The following is a 19,628-nucleotide window of genomic DNA, read 5'->3' as shown; positions in this document are numbered from 1 at the left end:
TCAGGGAATATAGGCCACAGAAGAGCTTGTGGGTGTATTCAGATCACATTGCTGGGAAAGGTGCCATGCTTTTTTGATCAAAGGCCCCAGTCAAAGCCTCATGTTACTGATAACGAGAAATAATGGAGCTTTGTCTCTTTTCCCAGGGGTGGCCATCATGAAAATGAAAAATCCTCCCGTGAACAGCCTTAGCTTGGAGCTCCTGACAGAATTCTCTATCAGCCTGGAAAAGCTGGAGATCGACCGAGGCTGCCGTGGGCTTATCCTGACCTCCGTACGTGATCATATTTACTACACCCATAACACATTGTGATTGTACTCATTGTTCCACAACAAGGAACACAATTGCATCAAATTGTATTTATTACTGAAGCGTATTATGTTTTCTTGGCAATCTCTGAGCCACTGTTGGACATTTAGCCCAAGTTCACATTGCGCCGATTTGACATGTCAAATCGCATGGCAAATCTGAGCCCATTGCCGGCAACGGCACCATCTGAATCAGTGCGACTCTGACTTTTCAGTGCCACACCGATTGCCTAAAGTAGTTCCTGCACTACTTTTGGTGACTTCAGGGGCAATTTCAATAGACATCTGTGCATGAACAGATGTCTCTCAAATCGCCACCGAATTTGGACTGAAATGCTGGTTTGAAATTGTGCATGTTCAGCTGAACTTGCACAATTTCAAACCCGCATTCAGTGTGAACCTAGGCTTAATGCCTGTGCTGACTTCATGGTGCCATAAATCTCAGCCCTTGTCTTCTAAATGACACCCTTTTTTGCATGAAATTCTGCAGGGGGTGAAATAACTTCTCTGACCCATTAGGCACAGCTCATCGTTTTTTGACAAGCAAAGGAAGGAAGGGGTAGCAAGTGCTTTAAACTTGTTTCTATATTTTCGGCATTTGACAATTTTATTTTAATGGTTTCCATTACTGGCAGAAAGGCGATACTTTGGTTGTAGGTAATGGCTTTTATTTACAGAAGTGAAATATGAATGCAGCAGTTGCCTACAGCAGACAGTTAGTGCAGCGTTCTCCATAAAACCTGTAACTTTAACAAATACTGCAGGTGTCCTGACAAAATGTCGAACCTGGCAGAATGACAACCTGCGTCCCTTCCGTTTTTCTTTAAACCATTGTGAATTGCAGATTTTGACGAATTGCTGTTTATTTTCAAATGGTATCCAAACACCAATTCGTCCAAATCAGCAATTACTGTATATACTCGAGTATAGGCCGACCCGAATATAAGCTGAGGCACCTAATTTTACCACAAAATACAGGGAAAACGTTTTGACTCGTGTATAACGCTTAGGGTGGGAAACACAGCAGCTACTGGGTAAACGGTGCCCATTTCCAGCCTCGCTGTGCCCAGCTGTATCATCAGTGCCCATCTGCAGCCTCACACTGTTCTGTGATAGACAGAACACTGATACAGTTTCCCAGCATTGTATCAGTGTTCCATCTATCGTGTACAAGGAGGAGGGCGGGGCTTTGTTACAATTGACGGCCGCCGAACAGACTGCATGACACAGCGGGGGACACCCGCTGTTTTAGTTATGAAAGGTACAGCTGCCGATGGGCACAGTGAGGCTGCACCCTCACTCGAGTATAAGCCGAGGGGGGAGGTTTCAACCTAAAAAATGTGCTGGAAAACTCTGCTTATACTCTAGTATATATGGGTATTGATGCTTTAAAGAAAGCGGTAGTGACGTGGTTTGATTTTCTGCCGTGTTGCTTATTTTGTCAGGACACAGGCAATACCTCGGCTTTTCTATTCTTTCCAGCTTTCATTAGTCAAGTCTCGTGTGTCTGCTACCTCCTGATAAGCACCCAGGACAGCGTTGAATAGACAGCAGTGGGAGGTTACCAAAAGCATTATCTTGTGAAATATGTGATCAGGTTATTTTATTTAATCATTTCTCATGTTCTGCTATGCATTACAGATTACACAGTATATTCACATCAATCCCTGGAGCTTGCAGCTTGTCCCTACCACTGTCATACAGAGGCACCTACTATGACCCATTTGCAAATTTAACCCATTCAGGGATCGCACAAATTCGATGGGTATGGTGTCCTTGGTGAGAATTGAATCCAGGCCTTCTGTGCTGCAGGATACCTTATCCATTCCCCAGTATACTTCAACCGAAGGTTGATTAGTGCTATGGCATTTTGTGCTGGAGGGGAGGGGGTGATTATAAGCCCTGTAACCGAGTTCTCAGAATTATATGCAGTTCATGGAAAGCCAGGTTTTAATCCAGTCTTATGATGGCTACACAGGAGCAGCCTATATTTGTTACACTGGGGTTGATTTACTAAAACTGAAAATTGCAAAATCTGGTGCAGCTCTGCATAAACACCAACCAGCTTTCAGGTTTTATTGTTAAAGTTTAGGCTCGGTTTACATTACAGTACAGAGCGTCTCGCAGCAGCGGTCTGGTGCGTCCCCATTCACCACTTCAGGTCCGATTGCAGGCCGAATTTTCGGCTGAATTCCAACCTATAACAGACCAGAAGACGCACAGGACTCCTGTACAATTTGCACCGGAGCTGCTCCGGAGCTGTGTGAACCGGCTCCATAGAGAGCCGGTCACAATTTCCTGATGTGCAAATTGGATGTGAGAAAATCCACATCCAATTCGCACTAGTGTGAACCCATTCTAAAGTGTTACTAAACCCACAACAGTAAAATCAGATATATATGCATTAAAGCATGCTTATTATACTCACTGTGGAACCTAAGGGGCTAATCCTCTACATTGTGTATAAAGGCTGTTTGATCCTGTCTACTCTTACCCCCCCCCCCCCTTCTTCCACTGTTCCCAATCCATCTCCTGATAAGACAAAGCCTTTGGAGTCACTCTTCACATGCTCAGTTTGGTGGGCATTTCTAGAGCCTTTTTTTTTTTTTGAAGAGTGCATGTGATCAGCACAGGGACAATCAGCACTGTCCAGACAGAGGGTCAGGGGTCCTGCAGCCTCATAGGACAGTCAGGGTAGAATGAAAACGTCTCCCACGATATATACTATATACTGCTGATAAGAAAATGTATTTAGCAGTTTATATTTACTAAAATAATTCGCATTTCCATGCTCTTTGTACTGCGGATGTCCACATATAGTGAATGCTGGGACTTGTGTTTAGTAACACTAATTGAACAAGGTGAAGTTGCAGATTGCCTACCGTGCACAGCTGTACCAGATTTAGCACTCTTCACATTTAGTAACTCGGCCCCACAGTGTGGTTGATATACTAAAACTGGAGAGCGCAAAATCTGGTACAGCTGTGCATGGTAGCCAAGCAACTTCTACCTTCAGCTTGTTCAATTAAACTTTGACAAAAAAACCTGGAAGCTGATTGATTTCTGTGCAGAGCTGAAACTGATTTTGCACTCCCCAATTTTATTAAATCAACCCCGGTGTGAATGTTTTCTGCACATTTCTATCTGGTTTCTTTATATACTCAGAAGTTTAGAGCCTGACATCAGCAAGCTGGAATTTATTATTGATTAAGTGGAACCAAACAGCGGTAACCCAGCACTGCATATGACCATACATGAAGCGTGTGCCTATTGAGTTAGGGAGCCCAGGTTTACATATTCCTTTACGGGAGAAAAAAGCAGTTCAATAACGAAGAACAATCACTTGTTTTGTCTACCTTTTTTATGCCACCTCATGAGATTCGTTTGAGTTTTGCATGCTTTTATCATATTTTGTTCTGTACACAGGCTTCTCCGAAGGTTTTTTCTGCTGGGCTGGACATCACAGAGATGTGTGGAAAGAGTGCTGAGCACTATGCAGCTTTCTGGAGAGCTGTGCAGGAAATGTGGCTGAAACTGTTCGGATCCAATATGGTGACAATCGCAGCTATCAATGCAAGTGTTTCCTGTTTTTGCTTAACTTTATTGTATTTTGTAAAGTACATATTTTTTGTCAAGATATGCAAAATAACAAAAAACACATTTATTAGTTGTTTTGGAGAAGCTTTAGAGCAGTTAAAAAGATTTGTCTGAGGTGTTGGTAAAATGCTGATTTTTATTTTCTTAGGGATGACAGTTCAGTTGCCCACAAATGAAGTTCCTGTCATGTATCTAAGCAATTGGATGCATTGCACTCCTACCAAATGATTGGTTGATAAGACAATTGCATAACTAAGCAAATGTTCTGGTTTTCCTTCTAAATTTCTTTATGAATGTAGATTATGTAGGTTCTGCTCATCTTCAAGCATATAGGAGGCACGCGTGGCTCCTTGTGTTAGGACAAATATATGTACCAAACACTCAATGCTTGGAGACTAATTATTCATTTTCCCACCACAATCTCCTGTGGCGATGTACATGCTATATGTACAGACTATCCAATTACATAATAACATTACAGATGGCAAGTGCATACAATTGTTTAGCAATATGTATACAAACCTACACAGCTGAGTAGGGTAGGCAAACCTGTAAAATTAGACATCTACCTGAACACATGGAAGAGGTCAAAGATCCCCAAGGTACAGCATCTTTTTTAAGAAGATAATCTAGCAAGTCCCTATTAACGTATGGAAGGTTAGAAGAGGTCAGTATTACATGCAGAGTTCAGGGGTTAGTAGTAACAGAATGCAGGTGTATGTAATGCAGAGTTCAGAGGACGGCAATGAGGAGTGCAGGAACGAGGAACAATAATGCAGAGGTCAGTAGTAAGTAGGGATGAGTTCGCACACTCCATGTGCAGAGCCCACCAGGGAGATGGCGCAGCGCTGTGATAATCACAGGCAGTGAGACAGTGGCCCCATGCGCTGCTGCAGAGATCAGGAAATATCTCACTGCCTGTGATTAGCGCAGTGTTGCGCCGACTTCCTGGCGGGCTCTGCATGTGGAGTGTGCGAACATGCCAGAGCTCGTCCCTAGTAGTAATGCAGATTGCAGACGTCGGAAATAAGTAATGCAGAGTGCAGGAGCGAGGGATAAGTAATGCAGAATTCAGTAATATGTATTGTAGAGTTCAGGGGTCACAAGCAGGGTTGGTTTGATTTAAATCAAGTTGATTTAAATCGCTAGTAAAAAGACTTGATTTTTAAATCCTAATTTTTAAAGAGCAACTGTCATCTCTGTCCCACTTCGGCTCCTCCACTGACCCCCTGTTGACTCACTGATAGTCCCATTCACTTTAATGGGACTGCTGGTGATGCGGCAGTGACACGACAATGTGAGGGGCCTGGCGGCAGCAGCAGGTGAGTGGATGCCCACTAACGGGCGCTACCATCATGGATCTGAAATGACAGGTGTTCTTTAAATGTAAGGGCTTATTCTTGCTGGTTAGAATCTTTAATATCTTCAAACAAAATAAAGGTTTCCTATTTAGAATAATAAGCTGTCAGGTTAGTAAAACAGATATCAGAACCAATTCAATCATACAGTTTGTAGTGTACATATGTTTGCAAAACAATGGGATAAAGGAATATTCCTGAACTTTTATTTCATGGGTACTGTGAAATTGTGTGAATACATCAATACAGTGCATGTAATCTCCGCTTGGATTCATTGAATGAGACTACCAAAAATGTAAATATTGCAAAATATACAGCCTCATGCCACACAACTAAGCTCAATTTCATGCTGTATAAACTAAATGAATGTATCTTAAATAGAAAACTATCCTTAGATTCGATTTTTTTTTTTTTTTTTTTTTTTTTACTTAAATCTGATTTTTTCTTTTTGTCAAATTTTCTTTTAAGAAAATGCTTTTAGAGGAAAAAAATATTTTTTATTTTATATCATTATATATATATATATATATATATATATATATATATATAATATATATTTTTATCCACCATGGTCAGAAGTATGTAACATAGAGTTCAGGGGTCTGAAATGCGTGACTCAGAGGTCAGTAGTATGTAATTCAGAGTCTGGAAGTCAGTGTGCAATTTGTTGCTTTTTACTACTGCTTATAAAATGAGATTTAATTGGATTTCAAGAGCTTCCTTATTGTATTCTGCAGCCGAAGCCATTAAGCCTTTACGGCTTTTAGGAAGCTACCACTATAATACAGAATAAATGCTGATAACTATGGCAGGTACACAAATGCATTTGCATTGTAGGCAGCAGAAAACTGTTGCTTTCTCTTATAACGCTGCCAGCCTGGAACTAAGGACCTGTCAAAACAGCCAGCACCCTAATGCCCATCTGTCATTCCATTCACTGTCAACTCTTGCTGCTCTTTTACTCACTTCTAGCCAGCAGGCACATACTCTGCAGCAAGTGTCTCCCTTCCCCCAGCCATCCGGACTTTCCCATCTAAGCTTTGATACATCTGCATCTAGTGGTTTGGCAGGGGCTATCCTCATGCTGCTGAGTAACGGCAGCTCTCTAGTTCCTGAAGTCCATCTTTTTACCCCTGGCCTGGTGACTTCCTCACCTCTGTTCTGAGAGGAGATGTGGCAAGGTTGAAATGTACCTGTCAGATGGCCATGATTGATCAGTTGACAACCACAGATCTAGAGGAATAAATGTCTGAATCATGAAAAAAGAGGCTGATTGAAAAGAAGACTTCACTTAATACTTTGCTTTCTTTTTTTGTTTTGGTTTTTCCTTCTTATTGGAAATTCAGTAAAAAAAAAAATAAACAACAAAAACATTGTGTCAGATATTCATGACATCCATAGTGACAGCATAGAAAGGTGTTTGTTATTTCACTTCCTCCTTTTCATTTTTCTACATAGGGTTCCAGTCCTGCTGGTGGGTGCCTTATGGCCACGTGCTGTGATTACAGGATCATGGCGGACAGCCCAAAATATGCCATTGGCCTGAACGAGACGCAGCTGGGCATAGTTGCTCCTTTCTGGTAATGTAGAAAATGCTACATAATCTGTTTTTTGTTTTTCTTCACTTCTTTTCCAGCTGATCAACAGTCAAGGTGTGCCAGAAATTCTACCTAACCCTTTGTTCACGTACTGTAATTAACAGGTGTGCTTGTACTCTGTGTCTCATTGTGTTTAGCTATGAGACAAACAATTATTTCATTCTGTATACTGAATAGTTTCAGATAATGCATTGATGAAGAAATGTTTTCCATACTCAGGCATAAATAGGTATAAAGTACACATTTTTTCCTGTGGTTGGGGAGCCTCAGGTGGAGTGTACAACTAACCATAGAAGTGAATGGCTGTATGCCCTTGTACTTGTGTAAACACCAATGCTTCTTACCCGCATGTGTGTACGGAGTCATATCTTGAATGCAACACTTGCTGATGTAATAAAATGCCTCATGCATGCAGGGAAAATACTGATGCAGAGAAGCATCATCGTTTACACAAGTACAGGGGCGTACAGCCAGTCACTTCTATGGCCGAGTGTACGACCCATCCGTAACTCCCTGGTTATGGCAAATGTGTTTTTCATGTTAGACATATTTATACCGAATTACGTCCATGCAGATGTGATCTTGTCAAGGAAACAGAGCCACATGCATCAATGGGCAGATGCTAAATGGTTGGGTTACCATTAAAGTGACCTTGCTTTATATGTATTTTTTTCATAAGTGCATGAATGCTAAGTTAATGTGTAAACAGTTGCAGATATTTTACACAAAAAAACAATCCACCTATGCTTATTGTATTGTGCCTATACTCTTCCTGTTGCTACTGCTCATACCACGTTTAAATATTTAAACCACAAACCACAGCGCAAACAGTTACAAATTAAAGTGCAAATTGCTTAAAGTGCAATTAGTGCAAATGGCATATACATAATACAATCAAAAAAACATAGTCCAAAGTGAATGGTTAAGTAGGTAGCCAGTGAAAATCTGTGTTTTAGAAATGTTATACACAATTTCTTTCCAAAAGTGCTTCTGTGCAAAATTATTCTAAAGTGATGGGGTGCTCCAATAGCATCAAACGGTGATCTGTGCTCCACACCCCCTTGTGCTTTAACTCACCAGATGGTACGGACCCCTTAGCAATACTGCATGTGGGTCTATCAGGCTTAGGCTGGTGAGCGGGGAAATGGAACTTCCTATGTACTTCCGACTCGTGCATAAATGGAGAGAGAGTCCATATAGTATAGTATGTCTTGTTTATTGTAAGAAAGGATTAAAAAACGCACTTACAATGTTCCAGATTAAAATCACCTGTTACAAACATCGTAAATAGGGCAGTCCGCTCACTCCGGGAACTCGCTTGGTTCTCACAACCTCGCGTGTGTTCCACCGCTCGCCGGACGTGGCCTTGCTGAGGAACCGCAATCTGAGTCAAGTGACTTAGCTTTAGATGTATTTTTTTCATAAGTGCAGATATTTATTACCTTTTTGTAAGATTTTCAGTATTTTCCCTGACAATGCCTTTATATGCTATGGTCTCTATAGTCCCAGATTCATCTATGTTTAGACATTATCCATTTATTTAGGGTTAGCTTCTACTTTCTGGACAAAAATGCTGGTTCAGAGAGGACACAATCATGTAAATCCTGAGACCCCTATACATTTTGGCTATGTTTAATGCCTGATACGACTGAGGAAATGCCTCCCCCTGCCTGCAGCAGGATAATGGTAAAATTGCAGCCTAGGCAAAGTCGCTGACTGGAGCTCAAAGGCTATTTCCCTAATCGTCTTTCAGGACAGCCACTATGAGAGATAGACTCCTCCTCTTCCTCTGGAAACACTGCGCCAGCCCATAAATTCTTACTTCCCCTGCCGGACCTCAGTTATTAGTGTTTCCTCCGGCGGGGAGACACTGTGCAAGGAACCAGGCCGATCAGTCGGGGAGGCTGTGGCCGTTTCGTCGTTAAAAGAACCCAGTTGAAAGAAGCAGGGGCTTAGTTTGGAGAAAGCTGGGTTCAAACCGTTCGAAACCAACGTCCGCGTGTCGGACGGGTCGAACGGTTTACTTACCTCACCAGGTACTGCCACCCCTTCCGAGTCGAGCGCGGCTTCAGGTCGTGGGGGACTTCTATCGCGTCTACAGGGACGCAGCTGGCAAGCCGTTCGGAAGATTTCCCTGTACATGGGTACAGTCCGCCCCTTTTTTTTCTTTGAACCGAGCGGGCCGAACGACGGGCGACGTCGTATCCGGCGGAAACGAAGGCTTGACCTCGAATACGATCGACTTCCGGGTCGTGGAGCTGATAGGAGGGCCGGGCACAAGCTGGAGATGAGTTCAGAACGCGCACAGGCAGCGTGGAACTCTGTAGTAAGCAGCCACCTGCAGTCATGTCGGAAGCTGAGGCTCAAACGACAGACTCTATCTCCAGCATTCCTAAGGTAAGAGCACCCTGGGGAGGGGTACTCTCTATCTAGGTTCCCCCCACCCCAATGTATGGTTCTATCATGGGGGGGGGACAGACCCCCCTGGGTGGCCAGGGGGGAGGGGAGGCTCAGATCCCTTCGTTTAAAAAAGGGTCTAATGCACTCCCAGGGTTGTATCCCGAGCTTTTGATTGACTTTGTCTTTTTCTGTTTTTTCTTTTTTTTTTTTTGAAAGCTATGGAAAAAACTAGGTCTACGCATAGCTCTAAAAAGAAGTGTGCCTCCTGTAGGGACATTTTAGGGGAATCTTGGACCAAAGTGTTGTGCAAGGGGTGTATTGACTCCCTCGTTAGGGAAAGGGAATCTGAGCAGGAGTCAGGACTAGCAGCTTCAGTTAAAGAGCTCTCGTCCACCTTCTCTTCTTTTAGGTCCCTTTTTGAAAAATTTCAGCTTCCCACGGGTCCATCTCCCCAGGATACAACCCCACCTCTAGCACAGAGCTCTGCTCTGGTCCAACCTGCTAGTACAGGGGGGACAGAGGTTGCAGGCCCTTCAGGGACAGGTAGGGAACTTCCAGACAGTTCCTCTTCCGATTCCCAGGAGGGTTCCGAGGGGGAGGACCAGGACGGGTCCAGGAAAGACTCCAGATATAAATTATCCCTTGATGAGGTAGAGGACCTCTTAAAGGCAATTTATGCAACCCTCGGTATCCAGACGGATAAAAAGCCCCTAACCCTGCATGACCAAATGTATTCAGGTTTGGGGGAGCCAAAAAGAAGGGTGTTTCCAGTGCACAAAGTTTTAATGGAAACAGTTAAAAAGGAGTGGCAGGATCCGGAGAGAAAACCCTTTTTATCTAGATCCCTCAAAAGAAGGTTCCCATTTTCAGAGGACCCGGCATGCCTTTGGAATAAAAGTCCCAAATTGGATGCCGCTTTCTCCCAGGTCTCCAGACACACAGATTTGGCGTTTGAAGACATGGGGGCCTTGGCAGATGTCATGGACAAAAGGATTGACTCTCTGCTTAAAAAAACGTGGGACTCGGCTATCGGCAATCTTAAGCCTGAAATGGCAGTTACAGTTGTGGCTCGCAATTTAGAGCACTGGCTCTCACAGATCCAACAACATATTGAGGCAGGCACAGATAAGGAAACCATTCTGTCATCCTTCCCTACTATGCTGCGAGGGATCACTTACATAGCAGATGCCTCTGCTGAGTCCGTCCGCATGTCGGGCAGAACGGCGGCTCTAGCCAATTCGGCCAGAAGGGCCCTCTGGTTAAAAACATGGCCAGGGGATAATGCTTCCAAGATAAAGCTATGTGGGATACCCCTCACGGGGGACCTCCTTTTTGGCCCAGGGCTAGAGACGGTTCTAGACCGGACAGCGGACAGGAAAAAGTCCTTTCCTCTCAAACGGAAAACCCCCGTACCAACAAAAAAGGGGTTTCGTCCGCAGGGGCGTAGGGAAACCTCTAAACCAGAGGGGAAAAAAAAACCTGGCCCCAAAAAGGCAGGGGCAGAGGAGGGGCGATTTTTCGCCCTCCTATCCAGCCCCGTAAAACCTAGTGACATTCCAGCTACAGTGGGAGGAAGACTGGGGGCCTTTCTTCCACAGTGGGAGACAATATCCCCCAATCAATTTATTTTAGGGGTAATAAGAAGGGGGTACCTCTTGGAATTCCTAAGACCACCCCCTCAAAGGCTCCTTGTCACGCATCTACCCAGGTACATGGTAAAGGCCGAGGCCTTGCTAGAAGCTCTGAGGGAATTGGAGAATCAGGATGTTATTCTCAGGGTCCCAAAAGCAGAAGAGGGAAGGGGTTTTTATTCTCACATCTTCATAGTGAAAAAACCCTCAGGGAAGTTCAGGTTGATTCTGAACTTAAAGCCCCTGAACGCTTCAGTGACATACAAAAGATTCCGCATGGAATCGATCTTTTCAGTAAAGGCGCTTCTGCCCCACAACTGTTTCATGGTATCTCTGGACCTAAGGGACGCGTATTTACACATCCCTATAGCGGAAGCCTCGCAGAGGTTTCTACGCCTTGCCATAGATCTGGGCGGAGAAACAGTACACTTTCAGTTTCAGGCCCTGCCATTCGGGCTATCCTCTGCACCCCGCATTTTTACCAAGGTCCTGGCAGAAGCCATGGCCTTTCTTCAGCTCCAGGGGATATGTATAATTGCCTACCTGGACGACCTGCTTTTATTTGCAGCATCCCCAACACAGTTGGTCAAGGATCTCGATCTAACCAAGGGGGTCCTTACAGACCTGGGGTGGCTTCTGAACTTGGAAAAGTCCAGCCTGATCCCCTCACAACAGATCTCCTATCTAGGTTTCCTGTTGGACTCAACACTGTTGAGAGTTTTTCTACCAAGAGAAAAGGTACAAAAACTGGACAGTGCGGTGGCCTCTCTTCAGAGCAACCAGCTGGTTTCCATAAGGGTTCTGATGTCAGTACTGGGTCTCCTTACATCCACCCTTCCAGCAGTGCAGTGGGCAGGGCTACACTTTCGTCCCCTACAAACCTTCATCCTAGGGGTGTGGGACCACAGTCAGGAGGCCCTAGACACCCTAGTACATATTCCACACCAGGTAAAGAGATCCCTCTGGTGGTGGAGGAAAGTGACAAATCTGTCGCAAGGTCGTCTGTGGCTCATCCCGATTTCTCGGGTAGTAACCACAGACGCAAGTGGAAAAGGTTGGGGGGCACATTTGGGTTCCCTTCTAGCCCAGGGCACTTGGGAGGACGGCGAGTTGACTCGATCGTCCAACTGGAAAGAATTAAGGGCAGTGGGACTAGCCCTCAAATTCTTCAAAAAAGAGCTCCGGGGTCACCACATTCAGGTGCGGTCGGACAACTCTTCCGTAGTGGCCTATTTGAACAAACAGGGTAGCACGAGAAGCGGAGCCCTGTTGTCTTTAGCGACAGAGATCCTGTCCTGGGCCGAAACCCACACCCTTTCGCTCTCAGCAGTTTTTCTGAGGGGAGAGAAAAACGTGGTAGCAGACTTTCTCAGCCGAAAGAGGCTGAGGGAGGGCGATTGGGTTCTCAACCAGGTCTTCAATCTCATAATAAAGAGATGGGGGTCTCCGGAGGTGGACCTGTTCGCGTCCAGAAACAATGCAAAAACCCCCTGTTTTTTTCTCCCTAAAAAGGGGAGAAGGAGCCTTAGGGGTGGATGCTTTGAGCCAGAATTGGCACTTCAGAACTTGCTATGCCTTCCCACCTCCAGCGTTGTTGCCAGCAGTTCTGAGAAAGTTTCAGATGGAAAGCACATCTCTGATTCTGGTGGCTCCACATTGGCCCAAGAGAGCATGGTTCTCAATGCTAAAGCAGTTGGCGGTAGAACCTCCCTTACTCTTGCCCCCTCGGGACGATCTCCTCTCTCAGGGGCCAGTCCTCTGCCCACAGGTACGCCAGTGGAAGTTAGCGGCCTGGCTACTGAGGAGGGTTTATTAAAATCTAAGGGATTTTCACAGAGACTAGTTTCTACCCTCCTGGACAGTAGGAAAAAGGAAACTCGCCAGATCTATGAAAAGGTCTGGTTGCGTTTCAACAAGTGGTGCACAGAGAGCTCTTTCCCAGTACGGAGCTCCTCCGCAGTGTTGGAATTTTTACAATGTGGGGCAGATAAGGGCTTATCCATTAGTACCCTTAGGGGTCAAGTATCAGCCCTCAGTGTTTTTTTAGAAGATCATTTGGCTGCCAACCCATGGGTAGTCAGGTTCTTTAGGGCCCTGTCCAGACAGAGACCGGTCCAGGGTCTGTCCTTTCCCAGATGGGATTTATCTTTAGTTTTGCAGAGCTTAACTGGACCCCCCTTTGAGCCTTTAAAGGAGTGTTTTCTGAGAGAGCTTACTCTGAAGACAGTGTTTCTGGTAGCAGTAACAACTGCCAGGAGGGTCAGTGAGATGGAGGCCTTATCAGTCAGGGCTCCCTTTTGCGTTATTTTTCCGGATCGGATAGTTTTAAAGACCGATCCAGCCTTTTTGCCGAAAGTGGCATCCAGCTTTCATAGAAGCCAGGAAATAGTTTTGCCCTCTTTTTGTCCCAATCCCTCCGGTGAGAAGGAACTAAAATTCCATTATTTGGATGTTAGGAGATGTACCCTACACTATCTGGAACTGACCAAGTCATTTAGAAGGTCAGATTCCTTATTTGTTTTGTTTTCCGGGGCCAGGAAAGGTTGTAAGGCGTCCCGGCGTACTATTGCTAGGTGGCTCAGAGTAGCCATCGAGCAGGCTTATTTAGTGTCAGGGAAAGAAATCCCAGTGGGTATTAAAGCACACTCCACTAGAGCTATGGCGGCCTCCCAGGCAGAAAGAGCGGGAGCAACGCCAGAGCAGATTTGCAGAGCAGCAACATGGTCCAGCTATTCCACTTTTGTAAAACACTACAGAGTGGATCTGGTGTCGGCAGGTGAGCAGACCTTTGGGCGAAAGGTTTTGCAAGCTGTAGTCCCACCCTAACTGGTAAGTGCTCGCTTATCCTCTCATAGTGGCTGTCCTGAAAGACGATTAGGGAAAATTAGAGTTACGCTTACCGGTAACGTCTTTTCCAGTAGTCTTTCAGGACAGCCCTAGTTCCCACCCGAAAATTGGGGGGAGTCTTACAAAAGACCAGAGCGCAGCAAGATAATGGTATTTGATAAATATGTTATTAATGTGTTCTTGTGTCTCCCCAGCTGGCCGGAGGTATTCTCGATATAAACTGAGGTCCGGCAGAGAAAGTAAGAATTTATGGGCTGGCGCAGTGTTTCCAGAGGAGGAGGAGGAGTCTATCTCTCATAGTGGCTGTCCTGAAAGACTACTGGAAAAGACGTTACCGGTAAGCGTAACTCTAATTTTTTACATGTCAGGAATGTATTCATGCAGACTTGTAAAGTTATGTGTTTGTTATATCCTGTGAAAGGAATATGTAGGTAGACATGAAGTCAGATATGGTGTAGAGTGAACTGAGGTCAGTTAAACCATACATATAAATACTATACAAGTGTTTAATGTTGTTTTTCTATATTTTGGATAGAGTTGGTAATTTTACCTTTTATGTTTTATTGCTGTCTCTTCTAGAGGGGTGCCATTCCCCCCCAACTTCCTGTAGGGTCAGTAAAACGTGACAGAGGTCCTTATTCCGCTTAAAATGGAACCTTATGAAAAAAAATGAGGCGAACAGGCAGGATTTTAAATGCAGAAGAGACGTGCTATGTCTCTTCTGCTTAAAAATTGCTTATGTTCCTGTGCATCCTGTACAGTGAGACGCCCAGCTGATTGTAGAAGTTTGGCAATGTTGAGATGTCTGAACTCATGCCCATGTGTGGGCGGGAATGACATCCTCTCAGCCGGCCAATGAAAGCAGTCAGCAGTTGATACCTGGAAGCCAATCAGGTCGGCGGGGAGCTACAGGATGTCATGTCGTTTGATTGAAAGTAAGTATAGCTTTGCTTTAAGAAGGGAGTTTTTTTTTGTTGCTGCCTTTTCCAGTTCTTGTGACCATATTGGTAGGTAAGGGAGTTTTTCCCAACCGCAAAAAAAACCTAAAGTCCTAACCCTTCCACACTATCCAGATAAATTCTACTTTCCACTGCAGTGTCGTTTCAGGATTTTGATTCTTTTGTTTGGTGTCTGAACTGCACAAGTACTAATCTCATTTAGGCCCCTATAAACTTTGTAGAAGTGTTGAAGTACATGACAATTTTTAGTTGTCTTATTTGGACAGCGATGAATCTGCTGTTATGTAACTTTCTAAGGCAGGAGTTGGCTGATACCAAAAAAGGCTTTGTTAGTGTTCATGTTCTTGCAACTGGCAGTTTTTACCCCGAGAGGAATTCATTTTAAAAACAGAACATTAATGTGTTGTGCTCATGTTACGTTTGCTTTTAAATGCAGTCACTGTTCTTGATTTATACTTTTTTTTTTTTTTTTTTTTTTTTTTTTTTTGTATGTAATGTGCACATTTTCATTTAATTAATTTTAACAAGTGTGTCGTATAGACTGTTCCTGAACAAGTCTTTGTATCCTTTTTCAGGTTCAAGGACACGATGACACACATCGTAGGGAGCCGTGTGACAGAGCAATCCCTCCAGCTGGGACAAATGTATCCTGCCCCCGCTGCTCTTAAAATTGGTCTTGTGGATCAGTTGGTTCCAGAGGATAAGGTACAGAGCACAGCAGCAGCCGCCATGACTCAATGGCTGTCTGTCCCAGGTAAGAACACCACTACAAGCAGAGTCCAAGAATTCACCCTGCAGAAATAGATGCATTTCTATTGTTTTTCTTAAAGGATAAGTTCACCTTTGGGGAACATGTTACATGGTTTTTAGGGTGGAATATGTAACGTGTTCCAGTGCTGCAGTCAGTGCTTGCTGCTCCCTCTCCCTGTGGTAGCAGTACAGAGAGAAGTTTTTTGAAAGCTTACACGGCCGCATCATTCATACACAGACCTCTGGGGGGAACTGTTTCACTTGCTGAAGGATTTTAACTCCTTGGCGCAGTGCCTCCTGGCCCTTTAGTGGTTTAAGATGCCAGGAGGCGGGGTTTATGATCATGTGACGCCCGTGAATTGCTGTCACGGTGCTCACATGATTGTACTCCGTTAGCTGGCGGGGGTGCACAAGGCGCACCCTCTGGGCAGAGATTTGTTTGCAATATTGCACGTAAATATGCAGCCACTCTGCTTCAAAGCCCACCCTCCGACAGGCCGCATATTTGCACTAACCGGCGAAAAAAAAAATCTGTGCAGTTTTGAGATCTCTGCTTGCTTTCCAGGAAGCGGGTCCAGCAAAGCCTTATTGAGACCATATCCCCAGTCTGCTGCCTGAACAGTGAAAGCAGAAGCCACACACTAATAAAGTCCTCCCTCTATACACTCTGCTTTCTCCTCCTGTCACTGTATTACCTACCAGCTGTTTAGCACTGAATACTGCTGTATATAGGGGTTTACAGATGTTGTGTGTTTTTTTTTTTTTTTTTTTTTTTTTTTTTATATATTATTTCTGATTTGTTACATAGTTAGTTAGTAAGGTTGAATAAAGACACCAGTCCATCCAGTTCAACCTGAGTGAGTGTCTACAATTGTCCCTATCCCTGTACATTGCACACTCACATTGATCCCTACCCTCAAGGAGCCCCCATTCCAAGGTTCCCATTCATATACTAGGGCCAATTTTGGACAGAAGACAATTAACCTACCTGCATGTGTTTGGAGTGTGGGAGGAAACCCACGCAGGCACAGAGAGAACATGCAAACTCCAGGCAGGTAGTTTCATGGTTGGGATTCAAACCAGTGACCCTTCTTACTGCTAGGCGAGCGTGCTATTCACTACACCACTGTGCCTTTGTCTCCAACTTTAAAAGCATCTTTTTTAATTATTTTATAAATGTAACTTCAGCCTTCATTTATTTACTATTTAAAATGCCAAATCCCTTATTAATGCACTTGCAGCATAGACAGGAGCTCTATTAACCCTTTCTTGTCCTGGGTAGTTCTAAGAAGAAAGTAAATTTTACTATTGCTGTGTGTGTATATGTATGTATGTTAACAAGTGAGGCTCCATACTCACTAGTGGTGTGTGTGTGTGTGTGTGTGTGTGTGTGTGTGTGTGTGTGTGTGTGTTTTTCTTTTTTTTTTTTTTTTTTTTTTTTTTAGCGGCTGTTTGCATTTTTTAGACTCTAAACAGTGTTATCGTATGTGTCTGTGCACACTACTTTAGGCTGTTAGCGTTTTGTAGTTTTTTGGGGGGTTTTTGGAGCGTATGTTCAGCAGAAAAACACTAAACACTACTAAAAGGCTCCCAAGCTTTTTTCGTACTTTTTTTTTTTTTTTTTTTTTTTTTTTTTCCTCTTTGTACTATAAAAACGCAAATAAAATGCTAATGCTTCTAAAACACTAATACAAGTCGGCACAAAAAAGGCTATTATCAGCGTCTTTCATACTGCGGTTTTTTTTTCCAGCATCTTTTGAGCTTATAAAAATGCTAGTGTGAATAAAGCCTGAATGAAGATCGGCAACTCTGACTGTGTCATACATGGCTTACAGAAAAGCAACTAATCCATGGAAACAGACAATGCAGTGTTTTTTACAGGAAGACGGCGTCTTTAAATTATGTGTAATGCAGAAAGTCCCTACTGCAAGGATATAATATTGTTACTGCTGTAACTTGAAAGGGAGCCAAAAGTTAAATTTTGTTACGTAAAGGGGAACTGTCATATTTATTTTAGTATGCACTTGTTTTATGTGTTTGGAAGTTTACCAAAGCGTCATTTTACTGTTACATACTACAAAAATGTATATAATTTTTATATGCTCCGTTTGTCATATTTATTTGTCCTATACAAATCAGTAGGCTCTCACTCTAATGGAATGTCTGTGCAGAGAGTATAAAATCAGCAGTATACTAAAATCCTTGTGCTGCTCTCCTAACTGGGAAGTGCAGATCACTTATCTAATCAGTAAGTATGGCTGCCCCATATACTTATTACTTGTTTCTAAATTTTAAATCGGTTTAAAACCTCACACATGAATAAAATGGTTTACTTTGGAAGAAACCTGAGAGCAACACAGAGGCTACCATTGCTTATCATTCCTTTTGTAAAATAATAGTTGCCTGGCTGTCATGCTCGCCCTACTGCTTCACTACTTTGAACTGTTAATCCAGAGTAAAGCTGGCCAAGTGGCCATAGATGGCTGACTTATAAAAAAAAATAAGTCACCCCCCCCATCTACACATTCGTAGTGGATGAAGGAATTTTCTTTGCTGCTTTTTTGATGTATTCTGACAGCAGGGACTCCTCCACTGTCAGAATACACTGATTAGAGCTGCAGCTGATTGGCTGCAGGTCACTAATCGGGTGAACATTTCTTTTTTTTTTACATTGTTTCAATGTTTTCAGGAGCTGATGATATGTTTTCAGGAAGCTATATACAGCCCTTCCCATCAGCCATGATCTGCCTGCATTGCATAGAGAAATAGAGTCCCACAGTGAAATAAGATGTATAACGAAAAGAGATTTTATTAAAAAAACTTTCATGAGCATGGTGATTGAAGGGGGCGGCAAACAAGGGAAGGCAAAATATAAGCAGACTAAGTGAAGTGTAGGTAACACTACATTTGACATTGCACTCTGTAACAATAGCTCTAAAAAGAAGGTATATCTCCCCACAGACACAAACAGGAAAAAAAAATCTGACAGACATTCTGGCCTTCTTCTCACTCAGTCCAAAATTACAAAACACTTTTTGACTGGAGTTCCACTTTAAAACTATAGATTTAATTTTTTTTTAAATGTGTGTATATATATTTTTTTTTTTACAGATCATGCCCGTCAGATCACCAAGTCTATGATACGTAGGCCTATCCTAGACCGGCTAGTCAAACAGCGAGAGGCTGATATCGATAATTTCGTCCGTTTCATCTCCAAGGAATCCATCCAGAAGTCTTTGCAGGTCTATATGGATAGGTTGAAGCAGAAGAAGCAATAACATGCCGAGTAAATGTTGAAATATATATGAAAGCCATAAACAACTGTAATTCACAAAGCCTATAGTATTCAAGAAGATGGGACCTGGACTTGTGTGGTAATCTGGAGGAAGCTCTGACAAGAGCTGCCTTTGTACATTCTCAGCGTTCTTGCTAATCTTTCTGCAGCGGTATTGCAGGGTAGCTATGTTTTTGTATAGATTTTTTCCTAATCAGATGGTATTTGAAATTCAATCCATGTTTTCTCTTTACCAACCTAATAAAATATTTTGTGAAGAAACTTGGATTACTGTATAAGATTTTTGTATTGAATATGAACATCACTTTGAAGGTGTAATCTGTGCAAAGTAAATATTGCCTAAATACAAGACCGGTGTTTGATCTTAGTCTTGGTGTGCATTTTGTATTTCTTCTAGATCTAGGCAGTATTTCAGCATTTGAGGGATTCCACCAAAAAAAAAAAAAAATATTAAAAGCCAGCAGCTATAAATACTACAGCTGCTGACTTTTAATAAATGGACACTCACCTGTCCCGGGTTCCAGCGATGCCGAGGCCGATCGATCGCTCGGCTCTCGGCTGCTGTCGCCACCATTCTAGGTGAGGGAATCAGGAAGTGAAGCGAATCGGCTTCACTTCCCGGTTCCCTACTGCGCATGCGCGAGCCGCGCCGCGCAATAGGAAATCTCCGCGCTGTCACTGGGACCCGTGTGTGTCCCAGCAGACAGCGCGGCAGGGCAGGAAATGGCGTAGACTCCCACGGGAGTCTATGCCCGGAAGTGGGTGAAAATACCTGTCTTTGACAGGTATCTCCACCCCCCTCCCCCCCTGAAAGGTGTCAATTGTGACACCGGAGGGGGGGAGGGATCCGATCAGTGGAGGTTCCACTTTAGGGTGGAATCCCG

General features: G+C 43.7%; 1 protein-coding gene across 1 annotated transcript in view; it reads left to right on the top strand.

Moving 5' to 3' along the window:
• ECI1 (enoyl-CoA delta isomerase 1) overlaps positions 1 to 19,111 on the top strand; it is a 29,787-nt gene extending 10,676 nt beyond the window's left edge. The window contains exons 3-7 of the mRNA XM_077449248.1: positions 147 to 274; positions 3,736 to 3,882; positions 6,723 to 6,844; positions 15,275 to 15,453; positions 18,561 to 19,111. Coding sequence (XP_077305374.1) covers positions 147 to 274; positions 3,736 to 3,882; positions 6,723 to 6,844; positions 15,275 to 15,453; positions 18,561 to 18,727 — 743 coding nt within the window. The 3' untranslated portion in view covers positions 18,728 to 19,111. The remainder of the gene's footprint in view (positions 1 to 146; positions 275 to 3,735; positions 3,883 to 6,722; positions 6,845 to 15,274; positions 15,454 to 18,560) is intronic.
• Positions 19,112 to 19,628: the final 517 nt, after the last annotated feature.

The sequence above is a fragment of the Lithobates pipiens genome, unplaced genomic scaffold (assembly GCF_037356315.1).
Source record: "Lithobates pipiens isolate NorthernLeopardFrog02 unplaced genomic scaffold, aLitPip1_a1.2 Scaffold_22, whole genome shotgun sequence".
Classification (NCBI taxonomy): domain Eukaryota; kingdom Metazoa; phylum Chordata; class Amphibia; order Anura; family Ranidae; genus Lithobates; species Lithobates pipiens.
The sequence above is the reverse complement of the archived record's forward strand: the minus strand, read 5'-3'. Positions and strand labels throughout refer to the sequence as shown.